Raw genomic sequence first — 14,664 nt, 5'->3', positions numbered from 1 at the left:
TTGATTAAAAGCCTCATTTTATTGCCTATTTATTTCGCCTCCATATGCACTTACTATAATAACCCACCGATAAGGATGGTGTAGGTACACATTTGATTAATCTTAAAGTTTTACAGAAGTAGGCTTACATCTTGATAGGATGTTAAGGCTACATTTCAGCATAAAGGCAAATACGAAAAAGATCAAATCTCCAAGGCGTGCGTTTATGATGCTGTGCTACTTGGTTATTGAACTTTGAGGCGCTCTTAAATTGACTGAACATGTCATGTCAATTTTAGAATGTATTTAGAATGTTACCCTTACTTCAGTGCTTGTCAACCAACGACATATGTTTTAGGGGAACGTAAAACACACGGTATTTACACAATTTGAACAACTTGTTTTTTTTTTACACACGGTATTTACAAAATGTTCACACCTTTTATGACAGAACAGCAAATATACAGTAGGCTACTGTATAGTCACGTGACGAATAACAACCTCAGGAGACAATCACATAGGAAGACGCGCGAGACCGTGCGAGAATTTCTCTGTGGCAACAAATAGACTACGTACGAAATATAAACCTTTATTTAATATATATTTCGCAAATAGGTGGTAAGAAAGACTTCCGATTATCGTATTTGCTTTGTTTTGCAAATAGGAGGGGATATCCAAATGCATGCATTGGGGCCCGTGTGGGTTATCGAGGCTGTTCACGGTTGTTGATTTTGTCTAGAAGGAACACTTGATTCGGTCGGCAGGAACACTTGATAGGCTACTACGCAGACGTGTGCGAATCGATGTGATGCTGTAGTGAAACAAGCTGGCGAATATATTTTGAGACCGCCTGTGTGTTGTAGGCTACATAGGGGACTGGCATATTGACCATAATTTAGGATGGTATTTTTCGGTTATTTGCATATTTCATTCGAAAGCTGACCCCTTATCTGTGGCGGTTGCAAGAATGCATGCGTTGCTATGTCTGACAGTCCATCATATTGTCCCGTCTGCTTTGAAGTAGTCAGCATAAATGGATACAATTAAATAAAGGGTTTGCTACAATATAAACATGCCCTATCTATTGCAACAATGTAACGGTATATTATATCGGCCCACTATCAGTTACAATGTAATAACCTTGCCGTAAGTATACATCGACATAAAATGAACTGTTTTTATGTCAAAGTAATTATTAGGTTGCGGTTCCTCAATGTTTAATCTTTTCACACCGGAAGTGAAACTCTTACTACCTAAGATGTCAACAGGTAGAAAGTTACGCAGATGCCAACATCTGGCCAATAGTATTTTTTTAAGGGGGGGGGGGGGGGGGGGGGGGGTGCTACTTTCAGTTTTTTGACCAGCAGAGTACGCCATTGTTTCAGCAGCATGCATGCTTAATGCATGCTTCAGAGGTGTGACATTTTATCAACTTATTTTCGGTGTGTTCTAGAGGCTGAGAAAATAGTTTGATCCTATAGAATCACATGTTGTCTTTGCACAGCAATCAGACCTGGCCTGGGTTCCAATGGTATTTGTGTATATTTATTGAGCTTACCTGGCACAATGGAACCAATTTGAATAGTCCCAGAAGTGCAAACTCCGCCCCAAACTATTTGAAAGGAAGTGAATACTATTTTAACCCAGGTCTGCACAACATATGAACCTCATTTTTATATTATGAATTACTATGTGCGTATATTTATGTGTGTGACATGAGGTGGAGTGGGGGGTATCATGGACGTTTCCAGCCACAGCCTGTTCCTCTTGCAGCAGCTCAACGTCCAGAGGGAGTTTGGCTTCTTGTGCGACTGCACAGTCGCCATTGGCAACGTGTACTTCAAGGCCCACCGGGCCGTGCTTGCTGCCTTCTCCAACTACTTCAAGATGATCTTCATTCATCAGTCAAGGTTAGATGCATACTGCATGACTGTTGCATTCTGTGACACACTAAGGGTGTTATTAAATTTGACCTTTATTTAACTAGGCAAGTCGGTTAAGAAAAAAATCTTATTTTCAATGATGGCCTACCAGGGAATAGTGGTTTAACTGCCTTGTTCAGGGGCAGAACGACAGATTTTTACCTTCCTAGCTCAGGGACTCGATCTTGCAACCTTTTGGTTGCTAGTCCAACGCTCTAACCACTAGGCTACCTGCCACCCAATGAGTGCCTATGTGTATAGCAAGTCCCTTCAAGTAAATAGTTGGCCATAATTGTTTGGTCTTGTTTTACAGTACCAGGGTCTAGTGACCATCAGAGGTTGTTTCAGTGACATTGGGGACTAGAAGGGGTGTTGTGTAAGTTGTCTCACATTGTACTGGTTGTTAACCACATGTTTCTTTGGCTGCAAGAATAGATTCATAGAATATAATTGAGACTGGTAATGCACTTGAGTGTTTGTTTTTGTACATTGTATTACCTGAATGTCCTGCACGAGAGAAGGTCTTAACTAGTTTGTATACATATATCTAACTTTACAAAATTCAAGGGACTTGGATATACTTTGTTATTAGAGAGAGGAAATATGAATGTGCTTCGAGAGTAAAGGCTAATATACTCTCCCACTGTCTATCGTCATCTTCATAGTGAGTGCATTAAGATCCAGCCCACGGACATCCAGCCAGACGTTTTCAGCTACCTGCTCCACATCATGTACACGGGCATGGGCCCCAAGCAGCCGGTGGACCAGGGCCGCCTGCAGGAGGGCATCAAGTTCCTCCATGCCTACCAGCTGTGTAAGCCTGGTGAGGGTGGACCCGATGCCGCCACCGCCGACCTTGTCCGCATGTCCAACCTGTACGGCATTCAGATTTCATCACAGTTAGCAAACAAGGAGGGTACTGGGGTCCCTAAAGGTAGTGCAGGTGCCCGAGGAGGGGGCGGCCCCGAGGACGGGCGTTCGTCCACTCGGGCAGGCCGTTCACACACAACCCAGTTTTCGATGACTGTGGGGATGGAGGGCGTCCCCTCATCAGGCTGTCAGCCCTTCTCTGGTCTCCTCCGTGGTGTCTCCTCTGTGGCTTCCGGCGACGACTCAGACATCTCAACGCGCATCAAGCAGGAGACGGTGGAGGAAGAGGGAGAGGAGTGCCATCCGGTGCCAGGCGGGGGAGGGTCCCCGACGTCTCCTTTGGCCCAGGGCGGCAACCCCTGCCAGGGCCTCTTGTTCAAGGATGGTCCCCATGCGCTGCTGTGCCCCCGGTGCGGCGAGCGCTGCTCGTCCCCCGAGGGGCTCCGCGAGCACCTGTTCAGCCACGCCACCTGCGCCCTGGATCCCAGCGGACTAATGGAGGGCCTCTCCCAGGGCGGGGGAGGGGACACAGTGGGCACTGAGGACCAGCAGCAGCAGCGGGGGTGCCCCCAGGATCAGCAGGATGCAGGCTACCTGGAGGAGGCCCTGAGACAGAGCCAAGCCCTAGCTGACGAGCTAGCCACCGAGCTAAGGCGGAGCAGGGGGGGTATAGCCGGTGGCACCAGTACACCCCCCACCGCCACCATGACCACCTCCACTACCAGTCACACACGAAAGCGCAAGATCGCCTGCTCCGTGTGCAGCCTGCGTTTCACCCAGAAGAGCCAGCTGCAGGAGCACATGTACACGCACACGGGCAAGCCGTCACGCTACCATCGCTACAGCCGCCTCTGCAGCCAGCTCATCCACGCTTCTGGGCACTTCTGCGAGGGGCCACCGGAGGGCGGCGGGGTGGTGGCAAGCACTACAGTAGCGCTGGCGGAGGAGGCAAACAGGGAAGCTCAGGACAATGGCAGCTCCTGCTATTCGCTAGACTCTGAGATCTCGCAGGAGAGCGTGGACAACATCGCTGTGGAATGAAAGCGAAAACAAACTGTAGAAATTAAAGAAGTACATCAACTCCCATTTTACATAGGTGTTGGTGTTGGAGTCACCACCGAATTTGATAACTCTTGTTTGTGTGATTATGCAGTAGCCTCTCTTTTTTTTGGAGTGTTTTCTTAGAAAACTGGATTAACAATGGTAATTGGTAAGAACTATGTACTTATACTTGTCACAAGGTAATTGACATAAGTTATACCCTTACAGTTACCCGGGGATAACAGCTATGTAATAAGAAGTGTTTTGTGAATACATCTTCATTCTCCCATCTGCACTCACCAGAGACTGTGCACAGCTGGTTCGTCTTCATTAGGGCACGACAATAGTAAAACGTTTTTGCAATGGAAAACGAAACTTAGTGATTCTTATTGGACGATTCCAGATAGTGCCTCCTGTTTCACCCTGTTTGAGTTTGTTTTCTTCAGTTTGATTCCGACTGAACATGACCCTGTTTCAGTTGCGTTCCTTACCTTTTGTCATTATCTTTCCACTGATCCGGTTGTATCCTGTCCTTATGTCAATACCGTCATCTCTCTGTCGGTTAGATGAAACCCTGTGATGTGAATCCAGTGTAAAGTGTATGTTATTTTATTCAGTGAACGGTTGAATAGAATAGAACATGGTATTTTAAAGAGGAATGTGTTGTCTCTCTCTCAGTTGTCATATTTTACCAGCTGGTATATTGATTGGAAATGTATCTGCATTGTTTTCTGACTCTCCAGAAAATAACTCTCAGTCTCAGAAATAAGTAGCTGTTGAAATGGAGCCTGGCATGTTGTTATGGAGGGTTGTCAGGGTTACAGGAATTTGCAAGGGACAAATTCTTACGCCCACAATGTTGCAGTACACAATTGATGTATGGTAGTACATCATTACACATATTGGAACATTTCAATATTTCCCTCCCAAATCATGAGCAGGGGCTTGGTGTTCCTCTTTTTCTTTCTTTAATCTCAACAAACTAGCACTAACTAGCACTTACAAACGAGCACAGTATACCTAAACTTGATAATTAGCAGAGAATTTGCTTGGCAAAGCTTCATTCACCTTCAAGAAGTGTGTACTAACTATGAAAATGGACGTGTATGCAAAAGAAGACAAAGCCACAAGTGTCATCCCAAAACCTTTAAAGCTGGAAAACCTGGGGATGTATTCAAGCGTCACAGGAGAGCTGATCTAGGATCAGGTCCCCCCGTCTTATTCATTCTAGATCTGAAAGGCAAAACGGATTCTAAATCAGCACTCCTCTGAGATGTTTAACACATACGACCCTTAGCAGTGTTTAACTACAGAGGAAACCTGTTGAATGTACTTTATCCTGTGCTGCCGAGTGGCACAGCGGTCTAAGGCACTGCAAGAGGTGTCCCAGTCCCTGGTTCAAATCCTGGCTGTATCACATCCAGCCATGATTGGGAGTCCCATAGGGTGGCGCACAATTGGCCCAGCGTTATCCAGGTTTGGCTGGGGTAGGCCGTCATTGTAAATAAGAATTTGTCCTTAACTGACTTGCCTAGTTAAATATAATGTAAATTAAATCCTTGACAACACTAAGAGGAAGGACTTATTTTAGCTCATAACAGGCAGAAGTAGCCTGACGACTCACACTAAGTTCTTCCGCTGCTCTGTCGTTAGCTACATACTTCAATCTGAGACTGCCATCATTGAAAGACGGAGGGTTTTGGTGACGAAGGGCATTGTACAAAACAAAGTGTTCGCCTTTGGTAAAGGGTGGAGGGTTGGGGAGGTACTCAGATCCAGACTCATGGCGGAGAAAACAACCAAAGTCCGTGGGCGTGGCGTAGCGTTTGGCCAGAGCAAAGAGTCTGGGTAGCCAGGCAAGAGTAGAAGTGACTAAAAGAGATACTCTGAACTTAAATAGTTCTCTAAAGCTTTATTATTGTGCGATTGTAGATTCATATTTGACGGATATGTGGCAATGGCTATCAGAGTGTGTAGAAGAATGCATCTAGTAATGTTGAACCAGGAACCTGTATGTACTGCGATAGACAGTATAAACCTAGGATTATCAAATTGACCTTTCTGGGTTTGTTTCCATTCTATCCTGTTGGTGTGTGTGACCTCTGGTATGTTTCAGTTGGCTACTCTTCTATGGCTTTTCCACTTTGTCATACACTTTGTCGTGGTTTCATGTTTTCTTTAATCTGTGTCACTTTTCCATACATGGAAAAGGTTTTGTAAATAAATATATTTTGTAACAGATTGTCTCATGTAACTCGTCTCATTGATAGGAATGTTTAGTTTCTACAAACCGAACATCTGTTTCCGATATCGGAATTCCTTTCCCTTTCCCTCTCACTATTTCTGTTTTTTTAATGCTGCATGTAATTGTGATGAGGTAAATGTTACACACACACACCAGTGTCTAAATACAATGGCTGTTGTCCACAGGAGGCTGGTGGTACCTTAATTGAGGAGCTGGAGTGGTGTAGGTGGAATGGTATCAAACACATTGTTTCAATGTTCAATGTTTGTCATTCCATTCACTCCGTTCCAGACATTATTATGAGCCGTCCTCCCCTCAGCAGCCTCCATTGCTTTAGTCCCATGCTCTACCCTTATCCATGACATGTGTAAAAACACATTCACTCACCCTCATGGAAGTAAAAGCAAGATTTACAGTGGTAACTTCAATCAGCCTATGATTACACCAATACAATGTTTTTAAAGGGGACAGAGGACAGAGAAAGTAGGACACACTTAGAGAAGGGTGGAGAATCTCAACACAGCTCAATTTATAGAGCACACCTAGTATGTTCCCTAACCTGAGTGCAAGTCTGTTTGTGTTATATCATGCCGACTCCTTGTCACTCATTGTCATGCCAAACTTCGCTAGACAAGGACTGCAAATGAGTAAGCAAGAACAGCAACATTTCTTGAACCAGGCTTTATGTTCCCTGTTCCTGTAGTAACAACTTCTTACCACCAGAGGCCACTTAAGAGCTGAAGGACTCATCCCCAAAAGGTACCAATCAGGCCTCTCTTCTACCCCGTGCTTATTCGTCTGCGTCACAATTTTCATTCTCCACCCTTTTCCACAAGTGTGCACTTGCACACGTTCCCGACACGGATTTAACAAAGGTGGAAACTCCCTCCAAGCCAATGGTTACACCAATCATGTGCTTTTAAATCCATTATGGGGAGTGTGCAAGTACACACTTCTGGAAAAGGGTGGAGAATTGGGATGTAGCCATGGTCCTCTGAGTGGAGCAGGTTAATGGAACAGCTACACAGAATGTTTTATGTATCCCTCTGGAGCTCAACATAAAAATATTAAAATTGACAGATGGCTTCTGGCTCTGAGACAGCACAATTCTCTCTCAAACACTAGGTTAAGTATATTCTGATTTATTATAGGACAGATAGTGCTGGAACCCATCAAACTCTTACTTGTGATAATAACAAAATGTCCAAAAATACATTGTTACAATCTGCCATAAAGTAAGACTAAGCTGAGGCTGTAAGAACAATAAGTAGTACCCCACCCTCCCAATCAAATGGCAAACTATTATTGTGCCTTAATTAACAGAGAAGAAGCATGATGAGAAGAAACTGAGAAACTAAACAGAACTGTAATGGTTCAAATTGGTAGTTTCTTGGTGATAGGTAGGTTATAATTAAATATAAGACAGCTCTATCGCTATAGAAACACACTGCAGACTTCACTGGAGAAGATCATTTTCACATATTGCAGCTAAAAATAGGTAGATCAGGAGTGAGATTATGCATGTCATTCCGATCATTTAATTGGTGACAGTTTTCAAACAGAAAATATAGTTATATTGATAAATAAATATCCACCAGCACATTATACACACTTAACATAAAACAACAACAAATATATATTACTCACATAACTCAATTAGAAAAGGCAATTTTTCTCTTCACAATTGAATCAATCCTCACCCGTCACATTAAAAGACTGTCAACACCCTTCACTCCTCTGAAGTGATTGCCTCCGTAGCCAGATCTCAAGGAGGTGATCACACATACAGGACATACTGCTCATGGTCAGACCAGAGAGTTGGCTCATATCATTGGATGACACATTTTTTTGGTTACGAGAGCCTGGTATCCACTTCTAATGATGTCATTGCTGTTTGCCTCACAGTCCCCCACCTCTAAAAGAGGCCTTTGGGAAACCAGCAAGCCTCCATGTATTGAATGTTGTGTTGCATCAAGACAGATGTTTGCTGGTCTTGTTTCCAAATACTGCAAAATCTCCTCTGAAGTCCAGGAGGTCAAGCAATGATAACAGAATGACAACAAATAGCCACCTGGAGACTAGGTTGTATTTATCCAGGTACACCAGGTGTCAAACTGTGTAATCATTATTATCCCATGACAGAATGACATTCACACAGAAAAACGACAGCACAGAGTTCTATTCGGACTAGGGTACCTCATATTTTCTTATGACAAGTTACAGGTGTAACGTTAAGCGTTGTATAGTCTCTATACACATAAGAGAGAAAGCTTTTTAACTGAGCAATGTATGCTTAAACATCTATTAAACAGCAACCAGAGGGCAAGACACTAGTCAATAAGAGCCTAAGACTTTCATCGTGTGAAATAATCACCATATCTTAAATACATCATCAAATGTTTGATTAATTAAAATTGGAATCGGTAGCGGTGAAACTGCCGTGACCATTTGCGATATTACAACAACGAAGACGTTACATCAACAACCAGCACTGTTTTTCCCCGCTGACATCGTTACACGTCATTGCGCGATAGAACAGCAGAGTAATGTATCACGATGTTGGTTGCTCATTGGCTCAAAACAAAAAAAAATAACAAATGCGCCTGGGGTAGCCAGTGACGCTGTTTCCCTAGCGCGGATCTCAGCTTTTTAAGAACTATATTTTATTCAGATGAACAGATAAACTTTATCTGAGAATCTGAGACTTTCTGTTCTATAGGCAAATAAACCGTAATTGAGGTATAAGGACAATATTCAATCTGTATCACTGAAGAGCTACAGATTGTGCGCTAGAAATGTGAAGGTAATTTCCGATTGAGGTGACATATGCAGAGTTTACTGAGAATGCAGTCGGGAACATTGCCTTGAAAATTCAATCACGCAGTTACGCTGATTTTCTGCGATATTGATTGAATAGAGCCCTTAGTTCCATCATTTTCAAAACACACAGTCACACCGAACAGTTAAAATGTTTGTGATGGTAATTGTGAAAATTGAGTGCCACCACTTGTGGAGAATATATTGTAAAAATGTATTGTGTCAATACGGTTCTCTGGTTTAGATTTATATGAACAGCAGCAGTTTGGTTTGTTAACAACAAGTTGTAAACAACAATAACTTTAAAAGTGGTTTACAGATGTATACTTGTCTAATTTAAAAAATATATTTTCTCAATAATCCTGGGTCGTGTTCATTAGACACAAAACGGAAGAAAACGGATTGAAACAGAAACTACTGGTTCAATAAGAAACTATAATTTCCATTTTCTGTTGCAAAATGTTTTAAAACTTTTTCCGCTGTGTGCCGTAATGAACGCAACTCTGCTGATCCAAATGGGGTCATACATACGGAAGGGGGTGTCAAGCGTGATCTCGACTCCCTTGCGCCTCCCTGTGGACTGCGGTGGGAGTGCCTCTCTGTTCCATTGAGAGCTGCTCCATGGCAGCGCTCATGACTGCCTGGACCAAGAAGCGAGCCGTCTGCACTAACAGGTTCTCTTCACACAACAAGTCCTGGTCGTCCTCCGTCAGGAGGCCACTCTTGCCGCTTTCATCCCCCACCTCATGGCCATCCTGGTCGGACACATCCTGATCCGAGTCAGTCCCGGGGGTGATGCTGATGTTGGTCAAGGGCGGGCCATTTTGCACAATGTTATCTACCGTGATCATGCAGAGTGTGTCATTCTCCTCAGATGCATCAGCAGAGTCCTCAGCAGCATTCTCTGAAGAAATTATCTGATTTGAGTCTGAGGGATACTCATTAGTGTCCATGGCAACGCTGTTGAGTGTATTGATTATCACACAGTCTGACTCAATGACCTTGTCCTTCTCTAAACACTGGATATGATCCAGTTCATCTCCTTGCATCTCGTTAGCATCCATGGTAACATTGATGACTTCACTGAGGATTGAGTCTGTGTTGGTAGAAGTCTCAGTTTCCCATAACTTAGTTTTGAAAGAAGTCTTAGGTTCCAATATCCCTGTTTCCTTTGAATCACCCATTGGACTGGTCTCTGTGTATTCTGTATCTACCTCTGGTCTTACTACTCTTGTCGGGATGGGACTCACTGGTAGGGACTCTGGGCTCGTTAGGGTGTCTGTTGGGCATTCGTTCTCGGGCTGCAGGGCACTCACTTCGGCACACACTGTCACTCTCTCTGTACATTGTCCTCTAACCTCAGCCCCCTTTTCCAGAAGCTCAACCCCCTGGATGTCAGATGTGCACTGTTGTCCCTTGTCTTGTGTCCCCATTGGCTCCACCTCAGTCTCCTTGTCTCCAGTGTCCTGGTTGTCCTTGTTTCCAGTGTCCTGGTTATCCTTGTCTCCAGTGTCCTGGTTGTCCTTGTCTCCAGTGTCCTGGTTGTCCTTGTCTCCAGTGTCCTGGTTGTCCTTGTCTCCAGTGTCCTGGGTGTCCTTGTCTTCCAGAGGGATCACAGCTGAAGGTGCCCTTCTTCCACACATCAAAAAATGCTGAAATGTCTTCCTGAAGGTCACTGACGGTTGTTGGACGTCTTCAGAGACCACCTGTACAACATTTCCCTGTTTTGGCCTTTGGCCGCGGACGTAAGACACTGTCAAGAGCCGCTTGAAGGTCGGCCACGTCCGGATGGTAAACCTGCGTCTCCTTTTCTTGACATTGTCAATGTCAGGCGCATCGCGGACACACTTGTCACTCAAGGAGATGGTGTCTTCTCCCATTGACTTTGCTTCAGTGTGAGTTAGTCTCTCAGCTTGTACAACTCCCTGGTCACCACCCTGGATTGAAGTTTTTGCAGCGTACTTCTTCCTTTGTCTTCTGACGCAAATGAGAGCCGGGGAAAATAACCTTCTCCAGCCATGCTTTGTTGATTTCCTCGTCTTACTGTGTCCTTCCAATTGGCCTTCACTGGTCTCATCCTCATCTGAGGTGGAGCGCCACCTTGAGGGCTCAGTGGGTAGTTCAGATGAAGCTTGATCCTCATCCATTTTTGAGGTTGTACAGATGTCGTCTGAAGTGGCTACAAGTTGTGATGATCCCGTCTCTCCAGCTTCTATATTTGACTGTTTGATGGAGGAATCCATCTGACTTCCATTGATGATGTTCACTCTTTTGTTTCTCTTCTTAGAATGAGCCTCAGACCTGTCACCTCTCTGGTTGTTGGATTTTGATTTGCCCAGGAGGAGTCTGGGTGGACCGGTCAACTTCCTCTTCAAAACAACGTTTTTCTGACGCTGTCCATCTTGGCCCCCCTCAGTCGCCATTGGTTAGTTTATAGCCCAGCACCAAAGTGAATGCTACTGAAGGCTTAGAAATGAAGAACGCACCTCACTTATGCACAGCAAGCTGTCAAGTTCTCTCTTATAATTACCAACAAATCCTCAAACCTGGGGAAAATCAACAGAGAATGACTAAATTAGAATTGTAATTGTCATGTACATTGCCATGTTAATTCATTCATTCCAAACGCTGATTAAGCTTCAGTTATGCCCAAAGCTACTGTAATCATGTATGTACAGCATTAAGCATTTAGTCTACATAAAATACATTGAGCTCCAAAAGTATTGGGACAGTGACACATTTGTTGTTGTTTCCAGCACTCTGGATTTGAAATTATACAATGACTATGAGATTAATGTGCAGACTATCAGCTTTAATTTGAGGCTATTTTCATCCATATCGGGTGAAACTACAGCATTTTTGTACACAGTTCCTCTATTTTAGGGGACCAAAGGTATTGGGACAAGCTTAAAGTAGTCAAAAGTTTTGCATTTGGTCCCAAATTTCTAGCACACAATGATTACATCAAGCCTGTGACTCTACAAACTTGTTGGATGGATTTGCTGTTTGTTTTGGTTGTATTTCAGATTATTTTGTGTCCAATAGAAATGAATGGTAAATAATGTGTTGTGTCATTTTGGAGTTACCTTTAATTGTAAATAACAATAGAGAATGTTTCTAAACACTTCTACATTAATGTGGATGCTACCATGATTACGGATAGTCCTGAATGAATCGGGAATAATGATGAGTGACAAAGTTACAACCACACAAGACATGCTAACCGCTCACCATTACAATAAAAGGGGAGATTAGCATTAGGATGGGGTATGATATTTGTGCATCTAACTTTCTCACTTATTATAATTCATGATTCAGTCAGGACTATCCGTAATCATGGTAGCATCCACATTAACGTAAAAGTGTTATTTTATTCTTATTTACAATAAAGGTAACTCCAAAATGACACAATACATTATTTACCATTCATTCTATTGGGCAGAAAATAATTTGAAACAGAAACCAAAACAAACAACAGATGCATCCAACAAGATTGTAGAGTCACAAGCTTAATGTATCGCGTGCTAGGAATATGGGACCAAATACTAAACTTTTGACTACTTTAATACACATATAAGTGAATTTGTCCCAATACTTTTGGTCCCCTAGAATGGGGGGACTGGGTACAAAAAGTGCTGTAATTTCTAAACGGTTCACCCGATATGGATGAAAATACCCTCAAATTAGAACTGACAGTCTGCACTTTAACCTCATAGTCGTTGTGTCATTTCAAACCCAAAGTGCTGGAGTACAGAGCCACAACAACAACACATGTGTCACAGTTCCAATACTTTTGGAGTTCACTGTATATAAGATCACTTGAACAAATTGAACAAAGTATTTTCATAAACTGACTGACAGAAGTTAGTCTTTGAGACAGCGTTCGGTCTGATATAACTGAAGTAAACATTTAAGTTGTCAGTTTCATATCACATTGTTCCCAGAAAAAGCTATCAATCTGACTCAGACTGATAATGTATAATTAAATTACACAGATGTTTTCATAAACATGCCTCTTAGAATGATGGACAAGACAATTACAGGCTGGCTCAGTTGACTCATCCTGTTTACCTTGTTATAAATGGCTGCTTAGTTGATAGTTTTCCTTGAATGATCACAAGATACAGTACACAGTACACAGTCCTTTATCTAAGATTAAATTACTATATGAAATCATTTATTGATCTGAAAATGAGACAAATATGCATAACCAAAAATGTATAGGGCCATTTAGCCTATCTGAAGGCAGAACATTATAATCATATTTCAAGCACCACCTGGCATATATAATGCATCATAATGTTGTCCCCTTTATAATGAATTCATTGAAAAATCATTGGATCATTGGCTCAATATCAGACAGGATATCAGCTTTTAATTTACAATATCTAATACATTTCAGTTAAACAAATTCCAATGATCCAACCTCTCATCAGGCTATTGCATTGAATGAGTTTAGGATATTGGATTATGCAAAGCACATGCTACAGTTATCATGCTATCAGTAATATGCTGTAATTTATATTTTTGGCTACAATTGATATTTTTCCTTTCATCTAGGCTGATGAAGCTTGCTTACATTTATGGCGCCAAAAGATCTTTGCCAACTAAACGATGAACCCTGCACTCCCTCTCACCACCTTGCTTCACATGTGAAACGGAGAGATGACATGCTTGGTTGAGTTTTAAATCTATTTACTGGTCAACAGTAATATCCTGGAAATACACGTATAGCCTACCTGGGTCTACCTGATAAAGCCTAATCCTGAAGAACAAAATTAGTCGGCGGTTTTCGGTTGGCGTTGACGGCTATAGTAGAAATCTTCAGTTTCCTTCAACTACAGCGCGCCCCTGCCACTGCCAGGCTTGAGTGTCCTTTTCAAACCCATGCCTGCTCCCTGCTTGCAGCGAGCGAGAGAGACTCCGGCGAGCAGCATGCAGGTAGTGTACCGCCCAGTTTCCATGGAAACCAGGTGATTGACAGTTTATTTAGAGAAATGTGTCATTCAATAAAAATGTGGAATGCGTGGAGGCCTCCTAATCATATAAACGTTACGGAGGCAGGACAGAATGGACTAGAGTAGCCTTGCTATCCAATTTCTGTTATGTCTTTAGATGGTATGCATTTAATATTCAGTTCTGTCTCTTTCAGTTGCTCCATCCATGAAAACACACATTTTCATCATTTTAAACGTATAGGAGTACCGTCAATTCATTAATACACGTTTTAGCATGTTTGTGTGCAGATGGTTGCATGTGAGATATCAAGATTTAGATGCAATGAAAAATGCATTTTCTTTAGTGTAAAATAAAAAAATGTAAGTAGAAAATCCCTAGCCATAATTTTTTTTAAAAACATCCCATCTTTCAAATCAGACACGCCCCACCTACAGTATTTTACAAAATAATCTTTAAAAAACCATAGATTAGTAACCATGTCACTAAAATAGCTTAATTTATTTCATGAAATGTGTCATGTTTAGCCCCGAAGAAGACTGTGGAAGATGAGTTAGCTATAGAACCTATCTGTTTAATTTTTGTACACTGTGACTTCAACTTCCACTATGAGTTCACATCAGAGTTCCCTCATTCAAGTAGGTTAAAGGTCACATAACCTATATAGAACATAGAGTAGGTCGATTTTTGTAGACAAACAGTACAGCATCTCATTGACATATTGATTCATATAAGACATGTGGTCTTAATGAACCATAGATTTTTACCCAAGCTGCCACTATTATTGCCCATGTCTCAATGCTTTAATTACAGTCACCCTAACCTCTGAAGAAG

The 14,664-nt window shown here is 42.5% G+C and overlaps 2 protein-coding genes across 4 annotated transcripts; one reads left to right on the top strand and one right to left on the bottom strand.

Annotated features, from left to right (window-relative positions):
- The first annotated feature begins 480 nt into the window (after positions 1-480).
- On the top strand, positions 481-6,054 carry LOC110529344 (zinc finger and BTB domain-containing protein 25). 3 transcript variants are annotated; one of them, XM_021611477.2, is made up of 3 exons: positions 481-597; positions 1,700-1,889; positions 2,567-6,054. In XM_021611477.2, exons 2-3 carry the CDS (start codon positions 1,717-1,719, stop codon positions 3,810-3,812), a joined length of 1,419 nt encoding a protein of 472 aa, XP_021467152.2. In that variant the 5' UTR covers positions 481-597; positions 1,700-1,716; the 3' UTR covers positions 3,813-6,054. The 3 variants fall into 3 exon arrangements, with proteins under 3 accessions (XP_021467152.2, XP_021467153.2, XP_036840610.1); XM_021611478.2 differs by having other exon boundaries at positions 488-597; positions 1,753-1,889; XM_036984715.1 differs by lacking the exon at positions 481-597 and having other exon boundaries at positions 1,305-1,889.
- Positions 6,055-7,567: 1,513 nt separating this feature from the next.
- On the bottom strand, positions 7,568-13,902 carry LOC110529342. The gene is made up of 2 exons (XM_021611475.2): positions 13,614-13,902; positions 7,568-11,420 (listed from the first exon to the last, which is right to left on the bottom strand). The coding sequence occupies exon 2, from the start codon at positions 11,295-11,297 to the stop codon at positions 9,417-9,419; it is 1,881 nt and encodes a 626-aa protein (XP_021467150.2). The 5' UTR covers positions 11,298-11,420; positions 13,614-13,902; the 3' UTR covers positions 7,568-9,416.
- Positions 13,903-14,664: the final 762 nt, after the last annotated feature.

Source organism: Oncorhynchus mykiss, chromosome 8 (assembly GCF_013265735.2).
Source record: "Oncorhynchus mykiss isolate Arlee chromosome 8, USDA_OmykA_1.1, whole genome shotgun sequence".
Lineage (NCBI taxonomy): Eukaryota > Metazoa > Chordata > Actinopteri > Salmoniformes > Salmonidae > Oncorhynchus > Oncorhynchus mykiss.
The sequence above is the reverse complement of the archived record's forward strand: the minus strand, read 5'-3'. Positions and strand labels throughout refer to the sequence as shown.